At 38.0% G+C, this 23,296-nt stretch overlaps 1 protein-coding gene across 1 annotated transcript in view; it reads left to right on the forward strand.

Annotated features, from left to right (window-relative positions):
- The window catches only part of LOC133652762 (fibrosin-1-like protein), a 498,516-nt gene that overhangs the window by 291,385 nt on the left and 183,835 nt on the right, over nt 1-23,296 (forward strand). The window contains exon 3 of the mRNA XM_062051814.1: nt 19,530-19,616. Coding sequence (XP_061907798.1) covers nt 19,530-19,616 — 87 coding nt within the window. The remainder of the gene's footprint in view (nt 1-19,529; nt 19,617-23,296) is intronic.

The raw sequence follows: 23,296 nt of genomic DNA on the forward strand, positions 1-23,296 counted from the left end.
CTTACCAGTGAGCTGCCTCTGTTTTTTAAATTGTATTTATTTACTAGCAATCCGGTCTCGCTGTGCTCGACATTTTTAATTCTAAGAGAGACAAAACTCAAATAGAATGTGAAAATCCAAGAAAATATTTTAAAGACTTGGTATTCACTTGTTTAAATGAATTCTTCTTTTTTTTTACTTTGCTTCTTATAACTTTCAGAAAGACAATTTTAGAGAAAAAATACAACCTTAAAAATGATTTTAGGATTTTTAAACACATATACCTTTTTACCTTTTAAATTCCTTCCTCTTATTTCCTGACAATTTAAATCAATGTTCAAGTAATTTTTTTTTTATTGTAAAGAATAATAGATACATTTTAATTTAATTCTTCATTTTAGCTTTTGTTTTTTCGGCGAAGAATATTTGTGAAATATTTCTTCAAACTTGTCATGATTAAAATTTAAAAAAATTATTCCGGCAAATCTAGAAAATCTGTAGAATCAAATTTAAACCTTATTTCAAAGTCTTTTGAATTTATTTTAACATTTTTGTTCTGGAAAATCTAGAAGAAATAACGATTTGTCTTTGTTAGAAATATAGCTTGGTCCAATTTGTTATATATTCTAACAAAGTGCAGATTGGATTTTAACCTATTTAAAACATGTCATCAAAATTCTAAAATTAATCTTAATCAGGAAAAATTACTAATGATGTTCCATAAATTCTTTTTTTAATTTTTTCAAAAAGATTCGAATTAGCTAGTTTTTCTCTTCTTTTTTTCGGTTGAATTTTGAATTTTAAAGAGTCGAAATTGAAGATAAACTATGTTTCAAAATTTAACTGCCATTTTTTTCTTGTTTTTTCCTCTTTTAAACCGTTCAATTAAGTGTAAATATCATTAATTATTAATAATAACATAGAGTTAAAGGTAAATTGAGTAAATTGGCTATTTCTGGCAATTTATTTAAGTGTGTATCAAACTGGTAGCCCTTCGCATTAATCACTACCCAAGAAGTAGCTCTTGGTTTCAAAAAGGTTGGTGACCCCTGACCTTATGAAAGCCACCGGATCTGAAATAGTTCAACATTACCCTTCGTCACCTTTGATGGCATCATCTTATTTGCATAAATTGCCATAACACAAAACTCAATGTTTGTGTCTGGAAACTGAGCTGGTTGGTGCGCAACCTGAGTAAAAATGTGAAGTGAATTATATTTATATAGCGCTTTTCTCTAGTGCAGTGCAGGGGTCACCAACCTTTTTGAAACCAAGAGCTACTTCTTGGGTACTGATTAATGCGAAGGGCTACCAGTTTGATACACACTTAAATAAATTGCCAGAAATAGCCAATTTGCTCAATTTACCTTTAACTCTATGTTATTATAAATAATTAATGATATTCACACTTAATTGAACGGTTTAAAAGAGGAGAAAACACAAAAAAATGACAATTAAATTTTGAAACATAGTGTATGTTCAATATCGACTCTTTGAAATTCAAAATTCAACTGAAAAAAATAAGAGAAAAACTAGCTAATTTGAATCTTTTTGAAAAAATTTAAAAAATAATTTAAGGAACAATGGTGTAATGTACTACTGCATACAAATATTCCAGCAAAGACTTACCGTAGGGCAGGGGTCACCAACCTTTTTGAAACCAAGAGCTACTTCTTGGGTGCTGATTAATGCGAAGGGCTACCAGTTTGATACACACTTAAATAAATTGCCAGAAATAGCCAATTTGCTCAATTGACCTTTAACTCTATGTTATTATTAATAATTAATTTTATTCACACTTAATTGAACGGTTTAAAAGAGGAGAAAACACGAAAAAAATGGCAATTAAATTTTGAAACATAGTGTATGTTCAATTTCGACTCTTTAAAATTCAAAATTCAACTGAAAAAAAGAAGAGAAAAACTAGCTAATTTGAATCTTTTTTAAAAATTAAAAAAATAATTTATAGAACATCATTAGTAATTTTTCCTGATTAAGATTAATTTTAGAATTTTGATGACATGTTTTAAATAGGTTAAAATCCAATCTGCACTTTGTTAGAATATATAACAAATTGGACCAAGCTATATTTCTAACCAAGACAAATCATTATTTCTTCTAGATTTTCCAGAACAAAAATTTAAAAAAAAATTCAAAAGACTTTGAAATAAGATTTAAATTTGATTCTACAGATTTTCTAGATTTGCCAGAATAATTTATTTTCATTTTAGTCATAATAAGTTTGAAGAAATATTTCACAAATATTCTTCGTCGAAAAAACAGAAGCTAAAATGAAGAATTAAATTAAAATGTATCTATTATTCTTTACAATAAAAAAAATTAAATTATTTGAACATTGATTTAAATTGTCAGGAAAGAAGAGGAAGGAATTTAAAAGGTAAAAAGGTATATGTGTTTAAAAATCCTAAAATCATTTTTAAGGTTGTATTTTTTCTCTAAAATTGTCTTTCTGAAAGTTATAAGAAGCAAAGTAAAAAAATGTATGAATTTATTTAAACAAGTGAAGACCAAGTCTTTAAAATATTTTCTTGTATTTTCAAATTCTATTTGAGTTTTGTCTCTCTTAGATTTAAAAATGTCAGGCAAAGCGAGACCAGCTTGCTAGTAAATAAATACAATTTAAAAAATAGAGGCAGCTCACTGGTAATTGCTGCTATTTGAGCTATTTTTAGAACAGGCCAGCGGGCTACTCATCTGGTCCTTACGGGCTACCTGGTGCCCGCGGGCACCGCGTTGGTGACCCCTGCTCTAGTGACTCGAAGCACTTTACATAGTGAAAGCCAATATCTAAGTTACATTTATAGCAGTGTGGGTGGCACTGGGAGCAGGTGGGTAAAGTGTCTTGCCCAAGGACACAACGGCAGTGACTAGGAATGGCGGAAGCGGGGATCGAACATGGAACCCTCCAGTTGCTGGCACGGCCACTCTACCAACCTGCCCCAAGATGTCTGTTTTAGCCAAGCTAGGTTCCCTTGAAAGAGTACTTTTGTGCACCAATGTGGTTACACATTTTAGATAAACTAATAAATGACAAGACCAAATCCTTCTGTAGCAGTCCCAATGTAACTGTGGCGGACTGCAACAAAAGAATTAATTTAGTTGAAAGCCTGCCTATAATTTATACATAACAATAATCAACTCAGATACACTAAGAATTACAGTTTTCTGCACTTACATAGGGATGTGTGTTTTTTTGTTTCTTTTAGGCCTGGGTTCAGCAACCCTTGAAGCTCTTTAGTGCCGCCCTACTGGCTCCCTGGAACATTTTAAAGATGTTTTAGTACGTTTTTTGTTTGAGGACACAAACCTTCCCAATTGTTCGAACTACCACTGTTTAGTATGTTTGTGTGTATGCTTCACTGAGGAGACTATTTGTTGAACGTCGTTTTGTCCTACTAAATTTGGCGGTTCTTGAACTCACCATAGTGTGGACTGTTTGTTTACATGTAAAATCCTCCACTCCTCTCATTTTGTCCACCAAAAGTTTTATACTGTGCGTGAATGCACAAAAGGTGCGCTTTGTTGATGTTATTGATTTGTGTGGAGTGCTAATCAGGCATATTTGGTCAGTGCACGATTGCAAGCTAATCAATGCTAACATGCTATTTAGGCTAGCTTTATGCACATATTGCATCATTATGCCTCATTTGTAGCTATATTTGAGCTCATTTAATTTCCTTTACTTTTATTCTCTTTGTATATCATTTAGGTTTGCATGTCTCATGACACATTATCTGTATGTATAACATTGGCTGCATTTCTGATAGTTGTTTGTGTGCCATTTTGTTCCAGACCACAGCAAACATTACCTAGCTTGCCAACGATTGTAATAAATCTATTAAAGTAAGACAGTTTCCTTTAACTTGGACACACACATCTATTATACCTTTGGCCATTAGAAGTCAGTCATTACCAGGAGTTATCTCACCTTCTGAGTAGCCTCTGATTTACTAATGTTTTCTAATGTTGTAAAAATGTGTAGAATATTACATTTCAACATTTTCTGTCAAAGATGATTTGCGTCAGCCTGCGACACATAGATATTTTGATAGTAGGCTATTATATTACATCATGTGTTGCCTTCATTATAACACTTATATAAGACTTTTAAAGTAATTTTGATAGTAGGCTATTATAGCTAATATAGACACTTACATCATGTGTTGCCTTCATTATAACACTTATATAAGACTTTTAAAGTCTTTCGATAGTAGGCTAATATAGACACTTACATCATGTGTTGCCTTCATTATAACACTTATATAAGATTTTTAAATTAATTTGATAGTAGGCTATTATAGCTAATATAGACACTTACATCATGTGTTGCCTTCATTATAACACTTATATAAGACTTTTCAAGTCATTTTGATAGTAGGCTAATATAGACACTTACATCATGTGTTGCCTTCATTATAAGACTTATATATGACTTTTAAAGTCATTTTGATAGTCGGCTATTATAGCTAATATAGACACTTACATCATGTGTTGCCTTCATTATAACACTTATATAAGACTTATCATTTTTTGCGGCTCCAGACAGATTTGTTTTTTGTGTTTTTGGTCCAATATGGCTCCTTCAACCCCTGTTTTAGGCAAAAGTCAAATATTTACTTGCAAAATCACACTTTTATTAGGAAATGAAACGCCCTTCGAATTTGTAAATGCTGATGTTTTGCAAAAATGCGTTCGTTGCGTCCCCCCTAAAAAAGTGTGGCGTTCATTAATAATAAATGAGCGTAACAAAGCGAGCTTATGGAGCATTGTATTGGCAAAGCACATGCACAGCAGCCGCCTGGACGCTAATTAGTATTTTGACTTCATCTGCTTAATTGTTGCCGGTAGCTCTGGCCTAAGCTTTGCCTCGGAGTTTGGAGTAAATGGGGGGAGAAAAAAAAAAAAAAAAAAAAGGCTTTGTGCTTATCAACGCAGCCCAGAGTCTGTTTCAGGAGCGGTGTGAGCGTATGTATGTATGTATGTATGTATGTATGTACAGTATCTGCTGCTTGCTCGGGGCTCGGGAGACAGGTGCTGAGGGATTAATTCGTATTTTGGAGCAGGTGCACCCTTTTCCTCACCCCTTACATGTCTCTTGCCTTGTTCCCCCCACCGGAGACATATGGCAGGGGTGATTGGAGAGACCCGTGGTCCGCGGGGAGTGCTCCTTCTCCGTAGTTCATCTGTTCCAAATGGGATCCCGTGGGACTTTAAGACTCTCATGGGGTGCTTGTTGGCTGGGAATGAGACGAGGGGGGACGGGGGAGGTGGTTTCCTTTTACAGGGTGACTGCTTTGTTACAGTATTGTTACCGCACATACCTCGCATTGTGCATAAAAGGCCAATTCCGCCACCTATTTTTAAAAAAAAACAGCAAAAAGTGAAATCTAAGTAAGATGAAATATCTCAAATAAGGGTGATATTTGCTTATTTTCTGTCTGATAAGATCATTATTCTCACTAAGCAGATTTTATGTTAGAGTGTTTTACTTGTTTTAAGTGTTTTGGTCCTAAATCAGGGGTCACCAACGCGGTGCCCGCGGTCACCAGGTAGCCCGTAAGGACCAGATGAGTAGCCCGCTGGCCTGTTCTAAAAATAGCTCAAATAGCAGCCTCTATTTTTTAAATTGTATTTATTTACTAGCAAGCTGGTCTCGCTTTGCCCGACATTTTTAATTCTAAGAGAGACAAAACTCAAATAGAATTTGAAAATCCAAGAAAATATTTTAAAGACTTGGTCTTCACTTGTTTAAATAAATTCATACATTTTTTTACTTTGCTTCTTATAACTTTCAGAAAGACAATTTTAGAGATAAAATACAACCTTAAAAATGATTTTAGGATTTTTAAACACATATACCTTTTTACCTTTTAAATTCCTTCCTCTTCTTTCCTGACAATTTAAATCAATGTTCAAGTAAATGTTTTAATGTTTTTTATTGTAAAGAATAATAAATGCATTTTAATTTAATTCTTCATTTTAGCTTCTGTTTTTTCGACGAAGAATATTTGTGAAATATTTCTTCAAACTTATCATGATTAAAATTCAAAAAAACAATTCTGGCAAATATAGAAAATCTGTAGAATCAAATTTAAATCTCATTTCAAAGTCTTTTGAATTTCTTTTAAAAATGTTGTTCTGGAAAATCTAGAAGAAATAATGATTTGTCTTTGTTAGAAATATAGCTTGGTCCAATTTGTTATATATTCTAACAAAGTGCAGATTGGATTTTAACCTATTTAAAACATGTCATCAAAATTCTAAAATTAATCTTAATCAGGAAAAATTACTAATGATGTTCCATAAATTATTTTTGTTATTTTTTTCAAAAAGATTCGAATTAGCTAGTGTTTCTCTTCTTTTATTCGGTTGAATTTTGAATTTTAAAGAGTCGAAATTGAAGATAAACTATGTTTCAAAATTTAATTGTCTTTTTTTTTCGTGTTTTCTCCTCTTTTAAACCGTTTAATTAAGTGTAAATATCATTCATTAATAATAAACATAGAGTTAAAGGTAAATTGAGCAAATTGGCTATTTCTGGCAATTTATTTAAGTGTGTATCAAACTGGTAGCCCTTCGCATTAATCAGTACCCAAGAAGTAGCTCTTGCTTTCAAAAAGGTTGGTGACCCCTGTCCTAAATGACGTCAGTAATGTCAGGACGTGGAGGTTTTCGTAGCTCACTGCAAGATTTGTTCTCCCGGAATGCAATCGGACTATATCGGACAAGGCTTGGAGGTAGGAACATGTTTAATTATGACTGTAAAAGGGTACAAACAAAAAGCGCTCAAGGCGAAGACACAACTTAGCGTATGATACAAAAACTAACACATAGGCAGAAACTATGGACATGAAACAAAACTTACTTGGCTGAGCATGGATCTATGGCATGAACAGGGCAAATACAGAGTAATGTCGCCAGGATGACTAGCTGGCAAAACAGGCTTAAATAGTAGTCTCTGATTAAAGCAGGTGCGTGATCCGAACACATGAGACAGGTGAAACTAATGAGTCGTCATGGAAACTAAAACAATCAAGGGTGCACAAAAACAGGAACTATGGAGTCCAAAACTAACGGAACATAGCTAAACAAAACACGATCTAGACCACAGATCATGACAAGTAAGAAATGACAGCTTGTTGCTGAGATTTGATGAGCTATATTGAGTAAAACATGCTTGAAACTAGAATATCAACTGTTGCAAAGCTGTGTCATCAACACTCACAAGTATAAAACTACTTTTTTAAGGTAATCATTTCTTATTTCAAGCATGAAATAAAAAATCATGACTGACACAATTGTGTCTCATAATTAAAACAGATGACAGCCAAATGGACTTTGCTGTTTTGTTTTCAATGAAACAATAGAAAATACATACTTATATAGTAGTACAGTTGGCACAGTACAGTAAACTGACAGTTAGTATGTAAACATTTGACGTTTAAAGAAAATGTTTTAACATAAATACTTCATGCACATTCAGATAAATTGTTCAATATTACTTTCAGTCAATTAGTGCGCAAGGAATATATATATATACATATATATCAATCAATCAATCAATCAATGTTTATTTATATAGCCCTAAATCACAAGTGTCTCAAAGGGCTGCACAAGCCACAACGACATCCTCGGTACAGAGCCCACATACGGGCAAGGAAAAACTCACCCCAGTGGGACGTCAATGTGAATGACTATGAGAAACCTTGGAGAGGACCGCATATGTGGGTAACCCCCCCCTTTAGGGGAGACCGAAAGCAATGGATGTCGAGTTGGTCTGACATAATATTGTGAAAGTCCAACACATCTATATTAGGGGTGTGGGAAAAAATCGATTCGAATTTGAATCGCGATTCTCACGTTGTGCGATTCAGAATCGATTCTCATTTTTAAAAAAATCGATTTTTTTTTTTATTTGGTTTTATTTATTTATTTATTTATTTTTTAAATTAATCAATCCAACAAAACAATACACAGCAATACCATAACAATGCAATTCAATTCCAAAAGCAAACCCGACCCAGCAACACTCAGAACTGCAATAAACAGAGCAATTGAGAGGAGACACAAACACGACACAGAACAAACCAAAAGTAGTGAAACAAAAATGAATATTATCAACAACAGTATCAATATTAGTTACAATTTCAACATAGCAGTGATTAAAAATCCCTCATTGACATTATCATTAGACATTTAGTTTATGAGATGCGATGCAAGTGTGACACTATTGTTCATTTTTTGTATTTTTTTTTGTATTAATGTTTGTAATGATAATATCAATGAGGGATTTTTAATCACTGCTATGTTGAAATTGTTACTAATATTGATACTGTTGTTGATCATATTCATTTTTGTCTCACTACTTTTAGATTGTTCCGTGTCATGTTTGTGTCTCCTCAATTGCTCTCAATTGCTCTGTTTATTGCTATTCTGAATGTTGCTGGGTCGGGTTTGGTTTTGAAATTGTATTGCATTATTATGGTATTGTTGTGTATTGTTTTCATTAAAAAAAATAATAATAATTAAAAAAAAAAAAAAAAAAAAAAAAATTGTTTTTGAATCGAGAATCGTGTTAAATTGAAAAAACAAAATCGATTCTGAATCGAATCGTGACCCCAAGAATCGATTTTGAATTGAATCGTGGGACACCCAAAGATTCCCAGCCCTAATATATATATATATATATATATATATATACATATATATTCCTTGCGCACTAATTGACTGAAAGAGCACGCACTTGACGCGATGATGTCATGTTATCCATGGAAAAATGCATTTTTAGACAATATGTTTTTCCTGAGCGGGCTAGGAGACCCCGAGAGTAACAAGCGCTTGCCTTGTTGCCTTTCCATTAAGAACAATAAACTCGTTTTTAGTATAAGTTTGCTGGTTTCAAGAAATGTAATGCCGAGCGCATATCATTATGTCATTTAAGAACATTTTTCAACATATTGAAATCTGTTTTTTCTATCAGGAAAAGTGCACTTGTTATTAGTGAGAATATACTTATTTTGAGGTATTTTGGGGTTCATTGAGGTTAGCTAATTTCACTTGTTTTGGAAAGTCTTGACAAGCCAATTTTTCTTGTTCTATTGGCAGATAATTTTGCTTAGTTCAAGTAAAATACCCCTCATTTTTGAACACGGACTTTTTGCAGTGTAATGACTGTTGTGCGCCTAATTCGTACTTCAAGTAATGTCATGTCGAGACGTTGCATTGATCGTGTTTGCGAATCCTCTTTACGAATGCACCCGGGGAAGGGAGTTATAAAGAGCATTTCAGGCCTTGTATAAAATGTGTACCCATTCTTTATGTGGACATTTATTATAAGGCAAGCTCTATGAATAATGCATGATTAAAAAGGCGTAATGGATGCACTGGGACTCGTCAAAATAAAAGCAAAAATCCATTTGCTCTCCCTGTAGTAAATCCACTCGCTTGTCCTTGGGCTAATTTCCAACTTGGGACTCGCAGGGGGAGGGGGGAGGCGAGTGCACGCCTTGGTAGCGATTTCCAGCGACGGAGGTGTTAGTGGTGCTGTAAAGTGAAAGGGGGAGGGAAGAGGGAAGTGAAATGAGACATGGATGAGGTACAAAGCCAAGAATACCGCCTTCTCTTGATGCCTCCCCCCCCCACCCCACCCTCATCTCACTCGGTTTCTGACTCTCTCCTTCCCACTCTCCCGTCTGTCTCCCGCCATAACTCCTTCCCCCTGCCTCTCTGAGCAGCTGCCACTTCTGAGCCTGAAGAAAATGAAGGCAGATGAATCAATTTGGCCTGTGGCCCTAAAGTGCACTTGTCTGCACCCCGGCCGGGGCGGGGGGGATAATGAGCCGATAGATTGAACCCAGCATCGAGGTGCCTCTGCCCGGCACACCACCGGGACCCTTCACACACACACAAAAGTGATGCATCCCCAGCAGCGGTAGCAGCCTGTCGCTGGGTTAATGGGGGTGAGGGTCCTTTGCGCTGGACACTTTTTAGAACAAATTAGAGGAAGTATCCCTATCCGTTTGCCTGATTTGCCCCTTGACTCTTCCACGCCCAGCACACAAAAACCTTGACTTGAGTATGCTTGTTTGGATCATGCGAACATACAGGTCGCTAAAAAGGGAAGTAGTGGTGGGGGGACACGGGGGGTGTAAGGTCCAATATTCAAGGGTAATAAGGATTGACACAGGCAGACGGTTGAGGCGCAACCTGCCCTAGTACTGCTGACAGGTGACGGCTGTCTAGGGAAAGAGGATACATGGTGAGAGGACATGGAACAATGGTGAGTAGCTTCTTTCATGAAAGGGGGTAGACCGTACCGTAGAGCCAGTGTGGTCCCGTGTCACTCCTGCAAGGTGCAAAAAAGATGGACAAAGAAGCATCACGCGGTTTTAAGCCCACCGGTAAGGCTTCGGAGTGATTGGCAGCATCACAAGTGAGACTGTGACGACCGGGTCGCATCGTGATGCGGGGTTTTGTTCTCCCAGGATGCAAACGGACTTCGGACACAGCGTGCGGGTAGGAAATGATTTATTTTTAAAAATAAATCAGACGGGAACAAAGAAAAACGTGCTCAAAACACGGACGGCAAAACCCAAAGGGGCTAGCGTGGAAGCTAGCAACAAACAGAGCCTAGCGTGGAAGCTAGTCTACAGGTAGCAGGAATCAAAAGTCGTCATCTGTAGCATAAAGCAAATTAGGAAGCCAGACCGAGTGAGGCCAGGGCATAGACTACATAGCTCTCTGATTAGTGTCCGGGCAACAGGTGCGCATCCCGAACACTAACCAGAGGCAGGTGGATGTAATCTGCCGTCATGGCAACTGAAACACACAAACTCAAAAGGTGCGGAAAACACCCCATCAATCCCATTCAAGAGCAGACAAACATTACAGGGAGACAGAACCGGATCAAACATTACATGGAGACAAAACAGGATTAAACATTACAGGGAGACAGAACCGGATCAAGCATTACAGGGAGACAGAACAGGATCGCTGACGGGTCTGCCAACTTCCGGCACCCCTTACAAAAAAGGTGAGAAACAGGTAACGGGGTGAGAAAAAATATATATAATTCAGTCTAAGCCTGGGCCCCTGGAGAGGGGGTCCAGACTGAGGCCAATGGAGAAAAAAACCCTCATAACCATAGCACACATAAACATGTGTGTAAGAGGGAAACATGAAAGAATAGAGCTGATGCAACCAGCCACTTCTACACACAGCTACAAAAGTAAAACAACAACAAAAAGAACAAAAACATACACATTGTGGTGGCCTCTGCTGTGTTCCACGCCTTAGGCAAGGCAAGGCAAGGCAACTTTATGTATATAGCACGTTTAAACCAATTTTTAAATTGGACCAAAGTGCTTTACAGGTTAAAAAGGATAGAGCAAAAAACAAACAAAAACAAAGAAAGAACATAAACAATGAATGAGCTAAACAAGATTGTGCAAAAGCAATACGGTTAAAGGGTTCGAATAAAAAGTAAAATTGCAAGCCTAGTGGGCGGGCTCAGCTCAGGTTAAAGGCCAGCGAGAAAAGGTAGGTCTTAAGAAGGGTTTTGAAGACCCCCAGGCTCTGGGCTGACCTAATGTGGAGGGGAAGGCTGTTCCAGAGCTTAGGGGCGGCAACGGAAAAGGCTCTGCCTTCCGCCTTAGTCTGCTGGGGTGGGGGGGGGGGGGGAGCATGGCCAGAGACAAGAGCAGACCCAACAAAGCAACCAAGAAAGCCGACTCCAACCTCGGCCACCCACCAACTCTCGGCCAGTGTCCAGTCCGCATGGATACGTCCAAGGAGACCGAGGTTTCCGATACCTGCTCATTCAGCCAAGACACTGTGAAGCTTGTCCGTCCCGGCGCTCAGCACCAGCTCCGTAGCCCTGTCTCTTCATCCGCATCTCCTCCGGTCTCTCCAAACGGACTCCGGTGTGGCGGAGACCCAGCAGCTGGTCTCCGTGGCCAAAAGGATCCAGAAGTTCACAAAAAAAAGCTCAGCAGAAGTCGCGAAAGTGCCACCCCTTGTCACACAGTCCCAAAGGGTCCCGAACCAAAAGGCAAAAATAAAAATAAAAACAAGAGGGAAACATCAGGAACACAAAATGATGACACAAGAGCACAGAACTCCTGCCACCAGCAGCAAAAAGCAAAACATTTCCTTGAGTGAACTTATGCGGGCCTCCAGTGTATCTGCTGATGCCTTGACAAGCCCTTTCTAATGACGGGGGAATTGGTGATTTCACCCAGAGTTAAAGTTGCAGGAATTAGCAGACAAAGTCAGCACCACTCAACCTGGGGGGAAATTAAGATGCTGGGGGGCCCCTTTGAAGATAATTAAAGAGCACAGAGCAGCAGCCTCTAGAGAAAGACCGGAGGCATGTTCAATACCGAGACTAATGGAACTAATTTCTTGTACATTATTCATGTAAAACATGGGTTTTCACGTTGCAATTTATTTTTTGTAAACGTATATCCTACTGTCAAGGTTTTGGAAGACTACACTTCATAGGCAAGTACCATAAGGACATTGATTTATTGAAGACAACAAATTCTGAAATATAAAATATGGTGCGTCTTAGGGAAATACGGTTATAACTACGTCTGGTTGTGGCATTCACAAACACTACACACGTTTATGAGACGTGAAGGCAGGTGGTATATTCAGCTAAGTACATTCTTGTTTTAGTTATTGACAAAATTACATTGATACACATTATCAGTTGCAGCTAACATTTTGACCACTTTTTAACTCATATTTGTTTCAAAGAACCAACCCCCTCCACGTCCCACCCCCCGGATTGTAAATAATGTAAATAATTCAATGCATATACTCTGATGATTAACTTGTGTGATGACTGTATTATGCTGATAGTATATATTTGTACCATGAATTGATTAACGTGGACCCCAACGTAAACAAGTTGAAAAACTTATTCTGGTGTTACCATTTAGCGGTCAATTGTACGGAATATGTACTGTACTGTGCAATCTACTAATAGAAGTTTCAATCAATCAATCAGTCAAAGACACAACGGACATGACAAGGTTAGTAGAAGGTGGGGATCGAACCGGTTGCTGGCACGGCTACTCTCCCAACCTCACCACACCGTCCCGTCGTTGATGTAGTTCAGTTCATATTTGTCCATCTTAACTTGGATTGTGTTAGCAATTGAAAAAAAGGGTTCATTAAATAAGCTCAAATATGATTTTCAATGTGCAGAATGTGCTGTGGTAATAAAAACCACATACTAATGTGGTTTTTTGATAGAAACCTGTTCCATAAGGTCTGACGAAGACTTAATCGTAAGAAATAGTTAATATCCAACTAATTACTCCCAGGGGTCATTGTCCTGTTGGAACACCCAACTGTGCCCAAGACCCAACCTCCGGGTTGATGATTTTAGCTTGTCCTGAAGAATTTGGAGGTAATCCTCCATTTTCATTGTCCCATTAACTCTCTGTAAAGCACCAGTTCCATTGGCAGCAAAACAGTCCCAGAGCATAATACTACCACCACCATACTTGACGTTAGGCATGGCGTTCCTGGGATTAAAGGCCCCACCTTTTCTCCTCCAAACATATTGCTGGGTATTGTGGCCAAAAAACTCAATTTTTGTTTCATCTGACCACAGAACTTTCCTCCAGAAGGTCTTATCTTTGTCCATGTGATGTCAGATGAAATTTTCAGTAGACCCATAATAAATTCATAAAAGAACCAAAATTCATGAATGTTTTATGTGACCAACAACTATGTGCTCCAATCACTCTGTCACGAAAAAATAAGAGTTGTAGAAATTATTGGAAACTCAAGACAGCCATGACTAGGGATGATGTTCGAAACCGGTTCTCCCGGTTGTTCGATAAGAAAAGAACCGTTCGATAAGAAAATAACCTGATTCTATGGACTCAAATCTCTTTTTGAGAACCGGTTCCCGTTATCGAGGCCACTATAGTAAAGAAAAAGACTTGGTTCTTTATTCGAATCCCTGGGAACGAATCCCGTCCCACAGGAAATGCCCTGTGGCACGTCCCAGGAAATGACGTAGCTCAGTCATTAGGCGGCAGATACAGAAGCAGCAACAACAAATGGACCGGAAAAAACGCCTCAAGGCATGGCTTCATTTTACAAAAAAACACGACGAGGAAACGGCTATCTGCTATTATTGCCAGGCTTCGCTCTCATGTAAGGGGGGGAAGTACAACAAGCATGATGAAACATGTTCAGGCCGTACATAACCTGAAGGTTAGAGAAAGGTGTCGTGGAGTCATTCCTGGAGGAGGCCACACTGATGGACCCCAGAAGCTGACCATCAGCTCCCTCACCAAGAAGGCCCAGCAGAGGATGTACTTCCTGCGGCAGCTGAGGAAACTTAAGGTGCCGACCGAGATGCTGGTGCAGTTTTACTCAGCCATCATAGAGTCCATCCTGACCTCCTCCATCACAGTGTGGTTCCCCGGCGCCACAGTCCAGGATAAGAATAGACTGCAGCGCATCGTACGTGCTGCTGAGAAGGTGATTGGCTGCAAGCTCCCATCCCTCCAGGACTTGTTCTCCTCCAGGACCAGGAGGCGTGTGGGTGGGATCACAGCTGACTCTTCTCACCCTGGACACACACTATTCTCCCCTCTCCCCTCAGGCAGGAGACTACGCTCCATCCAGACCCATACCTCCCGCCACCTGAACAGTTTTTTCCCCTCGGCCATCAGGCAAATGAACAATAACTCCTAACAGCAGCTCCTTGAATTCCTTGAATTCCTTCTAAGTCTATCTGATAGCTCAGTGACAGCTCTTTTTATACCAAATATGTGTTATATGTGTTTTATGTCGCACGTTTGCACCAAGAAAAATTCCTAGTTCGTGAACCCGTTCTCAAACAATGGCAATAAAACTATTCTGATTCTGATTCTGATTCTGATTGTGAAGTATGTTCCAATAGCAGCAGAAGTGCACTTTTTGGAGAGCTGTATTATTTTCAGTTTCGTGCCCAAGGGACTGATTTGATTTAACACTATATTATTATTTATACACCTATAGTGATCACAGAGACAGGTTGTTTTTGTGTTACTGTATATATTTGTTTTTCTGAAAAATCCCACTTAATATACTTTGGGTAACAACAGTAAATATTTATTTATTTATTTATTTTTATTTTTTTAGGGGGTAACAACAGTCAATATTTATTTATTTATTTTATTTTATTTTTTCTCTTATATAATAAAAGTGAGGTTTTCTTAAACCAAATATTGTGTGTTTTTTTCCATATACAACAACCTATCTGGACTCGATAATAATAATAATAATAATACCTGGGATTTATATAGCGCTTTTCTAAGTACCCAAAGTCGCTTTACATGTTAAAAACCCATCATTCATTCACACCTGGTGGTGGTAAGCTACTTTCGTAGCCACAGCTGCCCTAGGGTAGACTGACGGAAGCGTGGCTGCCAATTTGCGCCTATGGCCCATCCGACCAACACCTATCATTCATTCATCCATCATTCATTCACCGGTGTTAGCGGCACCGGGGGCAAGGGTGAAGTGTCCTGCCCAAGGACACAACGGCATGGTAAGAGGTGGGGAGCGAACCTGCAACCCTCAGGTTTCTGACACGGGCGCTCTACCCACTACGCCATGCCGCCCCTATAAGAGAATCGATAAAGAATCGGTTCGATTAGAGAATTCGATAATGGGCTCGAACTCGATAATTTCTTGTCAAACATCATCCCTAGCCATGACATTATGTTCTTTACAAGTGTATGTCAACTTTTGATCCCGACTGTAAGTCTTGTCTTAAGCCTCGGAGAAAAGCATGGCAACCTTAAACACTGCCAGCTTTTGCAAACGAGCCTCTGCCCCTCTTAAACTCTTGTCCTTTACCATTAATGAGCAGCAATAAATCAAAAATCCACCATATTAAAGTTATGCAGTTGGGATCCTATAAGGTCTGTTAAACACATCCTGAGATCAGGAATTAGTCTCTGCCTTAATCACATCCAGTCAGAGGTGCCAATCTTTTGTCAGCGCTGGCGAGTTCCTGCAGAGATCAATTGCCCTCCCGCATTCCGCTGAACGGTGGCTCAGGTGATGGGCCATGCAAACTGCAATGATTAACTTAGACGGCTAATTAGATGCCTTGGACTGATCGATAGTTGAGTTGATTGCTGACTGGGTATTGTTGCTGCAGGCCACGCATTGGGCACCTTCCGGAAATTGCCAGCCAAGCCGATGCCAGGTAAACAACGTAATCGGCTGCTGGGTGTAACAGCGTTGTTATGCACAGACGCACACCATACCCTGACACGCTGACGTCGCCTCCCAGCTCGCCGGACAGGATTGCGTTCTTTTGTGTTTCCTTTGACAGAGGGAAATCATAGAGCCCGCCATCTATTCCGAGATCGAAGGAGCGATTAGGCCGACAGCGGGTTGAGACGGCGGCGGAATTTCAAATTGATTAGGCACACCTGCCAGGTTTCTCTTTTCTTTCCGCTTCTGAACCCTGATTGCACGGTGGAGGCTCCTTCCTCTACTCACTCCAAAGATGTCACTGCTGACCTCGGAGTGCCGTTCACACCCTTTGGCCAATCCCCACCCTTGCCCCGGCAGTGTAATTAAAAGGAAATCTCGTCTACTTGGCATGGTAGCTGGTGGGCACAAGGGTAGACAAACACTCTCTCTAAGCTACCCCTCTCCCCCCTGCCAGGTGGTAGCGTACAGGACCTGTCAGATTAGCTGATGACCCTTTTAATTCTAGCCCAGCCGGGGGCCATAATTGATATTTACTGGGAAAGGTTAATTGTAGCAGTGATCTGCTTAAATTACAGCGGAGATCAGGAGACCAAGGCCAGCCAGAGCGGGTGTCACCAGGGGAGCTACTACATGCAAACTGCTAGTTAAATGGAATACACCCCGCAGCTATTGCCACTCTTAACTCCAAGGTGGGGGAACCGGCACGGGACCCTGTGATTGGCCGGTGCTGTGGCAACCCAGATACTTCCATACAGAGTTTGCCAACCTTCCATCTGGTTGGGAATTTGGATGCGTGCCAACTACGTTCCGAATGACCTGCAATAAAACGAGCCATCCATGATGGCTTTAGGATTGCTATCTTGTGGGCGGCTAGACGCTAAATTGACATTTGTCCATAAAAGCTGAGAAGGGCGACTTTATACCTTTAGCGTATTGTTATTCTTTTCAGCAAAACTGATGGTGACGAACCTTTATTTAAAGATGTTTGTGTCACAACATTCTGTTTATTTGGAATGAAAAATACACTTTCTATTAACCCAAACAATAGTTTAGACATGTCAGGAACAAACCTTAATCATTTAATCCAGGGGTGTCAAACGTACGGCCCGAGGGCCGGATCAGGCCCGCGAACAGGTTTTATCCGGCCCGCGGGATGAGTTTGTTAAGTATAAAAATGTACCTGAAATTTTGGAATGAAAGAAACTGCTGTTCTAAATGTGTCCACTAGATGTCACAATAGCAATTATTTGTATCTCTGTAGATCACGGGTGTCCAAAGTGCGGCCCGCAGCTAATTGTTTACCGGCCCGCCACACATTCTGGAAATACTATTGTAAAAATAAAAAAGAACATTAAAAAAAGTGGAATGAGGTGAAGTCTAACGAGAAAAAGTTGCAATGTTTTTTCCTTTTGTCTTTTTTCATTTTTCTTTTTTTGCCATTGCTCAAACAATAATAATAATGACAAAAAAATCCATGTTATAATGAATTATTTTCAGGGCTCCAATGACTTCAAATATTTCACTTTAAAATGTTTTATGTGGTAAATATTGCATATATTGTGTAGTAGCCATATAAAAACATCAATGTTTTCTTTGACAAAAGCGCATAAAACAAACAAAATAATAGTTCAAACATAAAATGGACAGATATATCTGAGGTTGATCTTGTAACTTAAGTGTTGAAAGTAAAAGAAAAACCTAATAAAAATGTATCACTTTATGAGAGGGGCACCTTTTGGATCCCAAATATATTTAGTGATTTTTTATTTATCTTTTCACTGTGATTACTCAAAAATATGAAATAATTAAAATCAATGGTGTCCTGCATTATTGATCTTTTAGGGCTCTAGTTACTAACTATTGCATCTTTCAGTTTTACTATAAAAAAAACTAAGTTGTTTTTGACAGAAAAGCCATAAAATATTTTATTTAATTTGTATTACTTTATAACAACTTGAAGTTGATATAGAGATTTACTGTAAGCGTTAAATAATAAAAAAATAATAATAATCTGAATTATTTTTAACATTTTAATGACTGAGACCCTTTATGGTCCCCGGGACCCCTAAAGGTAAAATAAATAAAAAAATGCATATATTTTGTTGTGGTTTGAAAATGAAAAATATCAAAATGGCCCCAACGTGCTTGAATTTTCCTTGTGCGGCCCTCAGTGGAAAAAGTTTGGACACCCCTGTTGTAGATGATGCTACATATGTACAAAATAAACCACATGAAGTTAGTACATCAGTCGAGGGAAGTGAGTAAACTACATAAATAACATTCTGTGATTTGATTTTGATATTTTTTTATCTTGATACATTAAAAATGAACACCAATGAGTTGACTGATTATCACATAATTTTTTTCAGAAAATGTAAACAACGACAAATAAAGATAGAATACTATTAACCGCAACATTTAAGTGTAAAAACAACAACAACGACATTATGATTTGTACATTTTCAGAATGTGCTTGTTCAATTTTTAAACAAAGAAAACAATCTGAAGTTGTCTTTATTTTAAAGCATTTATCGGCCGATAATATAGGCAGTCCGATATTATCGAACATCTCTAGTCGTGAGTTCAAACCCCGGCCGAGTCATACCAAAGACTATAAAAATGCGACCCGTTACCTCCCTGCTTGGCACTCAGCATCAAGGGTTGGAATTGGGGGTTAAATCACCAAAAATGATTCCCGGATGCGGCCACCGCTACTGCTCAAACAGTGTACAGGGTTAAGAACAGAACAGGAACGCAGATGGGTCCCCACGAGGCGCCCCGTAAAAGGTGAGAAAAAGGTAAAACGCTGGGGAAGAAGTTGAGTAAAAAAATACAATCTAGACTGGGCTCCTAAGGGGACCCAGTCTGGAGTGGGAAAAAACCTCCATGCCATGCACACATAAACATGTTACATATAATCACGACAACTCGCAACAGAGGGGGGGGAGTTGGGACCCTGGAGGTCGACTGCTGCTATGAAGCGCTGCCAGCCGTCCATCACCCCGAAGGGAAATCAAGCGGTGGTGAAGGCGTGGGGTGTGGGAGGGGGTGTGTGTGTGTATTTGCCCATTGTATTGGGTGTGTTGATGTAGTGTCCATAGGCCTGGGGCTGTTCTGCATGCAAGCAAAAGTTTGACTCCAAGTCGGTTCAGTGCCAAGAAACCATATGAACAAATTCTGGGGGGGAAAAAAATGCAAAATGATTAAGTGTCTCATCCAATTAAAACTTGCAGATGAGGGGACAATAAAACAGCATTTGATCTAATTGCAGTATCTCTTGTACGTTGCAGATCAAACCGTTGATGGGTTTTCCGGTCAAATTTTTCAAGGATGAAACGGAGCTTGGTCTACCACACAGGAGCAACACCAAGGAGCAGGTGAGCCAGGTGGGACTATTTCGCAGGGCTCTTTTATTCTTTACTAACTTCAAAGTCGGGATGTTCTCTGTCAAAAAGTCTGGATTTTTTCTGTAGAAAAAGTTGGGATTTTTTCTGTCAAAAAGTCGGAATTTTTTCTGTCAAAAAATCGGGATTTTTTTTCTGTGAAAAAATCGGGATTTTTTTGGTGAAAAAGTCTGGATTTTTTTCTGTCAAAAAGTCAGGATATTTACTGTCCAAAAATCGGGATTTTTTTCCGTCGAAAAATCTGGATTTTTTCCGTCAAAATGTCGGCATTTTTTGTTTAAAAAAATCTGGATTTTTTTCCTGACACTGGTGTGGAATGAGTTCAAAAAAATGCTATTGAGACGGGGTGTTACATTCATATGTTGTCAATATTCAGTGTTTTGTCGGTCATAGTTAATATTGTAAATCGCACATTCTTTATTTTCATGTACATTCTGGGTGTCTCATTCAGTAAAAAAATTAATAAATTCCATTCCGTTTTTTAAGGAGGTCTGGATTTTTTTCTGTCAAAAATTCGGGATATTTTCTGTCAAAAAATCGGGATTTTTTCTGTAGAAAAAGTTGGGATTTTTTCTGTCAAAAAGTCAGGATTTTTTTCTGTGAAAAAATCAGGATTTTTTTGGTGAAAAAGTCTGGATTTTTTTCTGTCAAAAAGTCAGGATATTTCTGTCAAAAAATCTGGATTTTTTCCATCAAAAAGTCTGGATTTTTTCAGTCAAAATGTCGGCATTTTTGTCTAAAAAAATCTGGATTTTTTTCCTGACACTGGTGTGGAATGAGTTGAAAAAAATGCTATTGAGACGGGGTGTGACATTCATATGTTGTCAATATTCAGTGTTTTATCGGTCATGGTTAATATTGTAAATCGCACATTCTTTATTTTCATGTACATTCTGGGTGTTTCATTCAGTTAAAAAAAAGTAAAATTCCATTCCGTTTTTTAAGGAGGTCTGTCATAACGTTTTTAGCATTCAATCAGACATTATTGTGAGGTTTTGTATTAGTGTTCCTAAAAACAGACATATATTTTTTCTCTAAATTTGGCCCCCCGAAGCCAAATAATTGCCCAGGCCTGGTCTAGATAGTCATGACATTTTTTTTGTTACCAAACACGGCAGTGAAATGGTCACATGACCTAACAGGTTTTATCCAGGTGTGGGCTGACACTGGTGTGGAATGAGTTTTTAAAAATGCTATCAAGACGGGGTGAAACATTCATATGTTGTCAATATTCAGTGTTTTATCGTTCATAGTTAATATTATAAATCCCACATTCTTTATTTTCATGTACATTCTGGGTGTCTCAATCAGTAAAAAAATAAATAAATTCCATTCCGTTTTTTAAGGAGGTCGGGATTTTTTTCTGTCAAAAAGTCAGGATGTTCTCTGTCAAAAAGTCGGGATTTTTTGTGTGGAAAAAGTCGGGATTTTTTCTGTCAAAAAGTCGTATTTTTTTCCGTCAAAAAGTATGGATTTTTTCTGTGGAAAAAGTCTGGATTTTTTTCTGTGAAAAAAACAGGATTTTTTGGGTGAAAAAGTCGGGATTTTTTCCGTCAAAAAGTCAGGATATTTTCTGTTAAAAAATCTGGATTTTTTCCGTCAAAATGTCGGCATTTTTTGTCTAAAAAAATCTGGATTTTTTTCCTGACACTGGTGTGGAATGCTATTGAGACGGGGTGTGACATTCATATGTTGTCAATATTCAGTGTTTTATCGGTCATAGTTAATATTGTAAATCGCACATTCTTTATTTTCATGTACATTCTGGGTGTCTCAATCAGTAAAAAAATAAATAAATTCTATTCCGTTTTTTAAGGAGGTCTGGATTTTTTTCTGTCAAAAAGTCGGGATGTTCTTTGTCAAAAAGTCAGGATTTTTTGTGTGGAAAAAGTCTGTATTTTTACTGTCAAAAAGTCGTAATTTTTTCTGTCAAAAAGTATGGACTTTTTCTGTGAAAAAATCTGGATTTTTTTGGTGAAAAAGTCTGGATTTTTTCTGTCAAAAAGTCAGGATATTTACTGTCCAAAAATCTGGATTTTTTTCCGTCAAAAAATCTGGATTTTTTCCGTGAAAATGTCGGCATTTTTTGTTTAAAAAAATCTGGATTTTTTTTCCTGACACTGGTGGGGAATGAGTTAAAAAAAATGCTATTGAGACGGGGTGTGACATTCATATGTTGTCAATATTTAGTGTTTTGTCGGTCATAGTTAATATTGTAAATCGCACATTCTTTATTTTCATGTACATTCTGGGTGTCTCATTCAGTAAAAAAATAAATAAATTCCATTCCGTTTTTTAAGGAGGTCGGGATTTTTTTCTGTCAAAAAGTCGGAATGTTTTCTTTCAAAAAGTCTGGATTTTTTCTGTGGAAAAAGTCGGGATTTTTTCTGTCAAAAAGTTGGAATGTTTTCTGTCAAAAAGTCGGGATTTTTTCTGTGTAAAAAGTCGGGATTTTTTTCCGTTTAAAAAATCGGGATTTTTTTGGGTGAAAAAGTTGGGATTTTTTCCGTCAAAAAGTCAGGATATTTTCTGTCAAAAAGTCAGGATATTTTCTGTCAAAAAATCGGGATTTTCTGTCAAAAAAATCGGGATTTTTCCGTCAAAATGTCGGCATTTTTTGTCTAAAAAAATCTGGATTTTTTTCCTGACACTGGTGTGAAATGAGTCAAAAAACATGCTATTGAGACGGGGTGTGACGTTCATATGTTGTCAATATTCAGTGTTTTATCTGTCATAGTTAATATTGTAAATCCCACATTCTTTATTTTCATGTACATTCTGAGTGTCTCATTCAGTAAAAAAATTAAAATTCCATTTCGTTTTTTAAGGAGGTCGGGATTTTTTTCTGTCAAAAAGTCGGAATGTTTTCTGTCAAAAAGTCTGGATTTTTCCTGTGGAAAAAATCTGGATTTTTTTCCTGACACTGGTGTGGAATGAGTTAAAAAAAAATGCTATTGAGACGGGGTGTGACATTCATATGTTGTCAATATTCAGTGTTTTATCGGTCATAGTTAATATTGTTAATCCCTCATTCTTTATTTTCATGTACATTCTGGGTGTCTCATTCAGTTAAAAAAAATGTAAAATTCCATTCAGTTTTTTAAGGAGGTCTGTCATAACGTTTTTAGCATTCAATCAGACATTATAGTGAGGTTTTGTATTAGTGTTCCTAAAAACAGACACATATTTTTTCTCTAAATTTGGCCCCCCGATTCAAAATAATTGCCCAGGCCTGAAATGGTCACATGACCTAACAGGTATTATCCAGGTGTGGGCTGACATTGGCGTGGAATGAGTTTAAAAAAAAATATTTAAAAAAAAATGCTTCCAATTATCACTGTGCCAGAATTCATATGCCAGCTCATTTAGAGGATGAGTAGGTGGCACAGAGAAATGGAGGGCATGCATTGGTTTAGCGTCAAGCTTGAAATAATGCAATTTAGATACCGGGGAAGTAATGAGAATTTATGCTAAATCCCGAGCGGCTCATTTTAAATGAATGTAGAAATATGCTCCCTAACAAATGCCTGTCAAGCTGCAGCCTTCACCCCGCAAAACCCTAACTAAATTCAATCAGAGTGTTCATTTATCTGTCGAAAGCAGGAAGCGAGAGAGAGAGGGAAAAAAATAAAAAAACAGGCTTCCTTCTTCTG

The sequence above is a fragment of the Entelurus aequoreus genome, linkage group LG06, assembly GCF_033978785.1.
Source record: "Entelurus aequoreus isolate RoL-2023_Sb linkage group LG06, RoL_Eaeq_v1.1, whole genome shotgun sequence".
NCBI lineage: Eukaryota > Metazoa > Chordata > Actinopteri > Syngnathiformes > Syngnathidae > Entelurus > Entelurus aequoreus.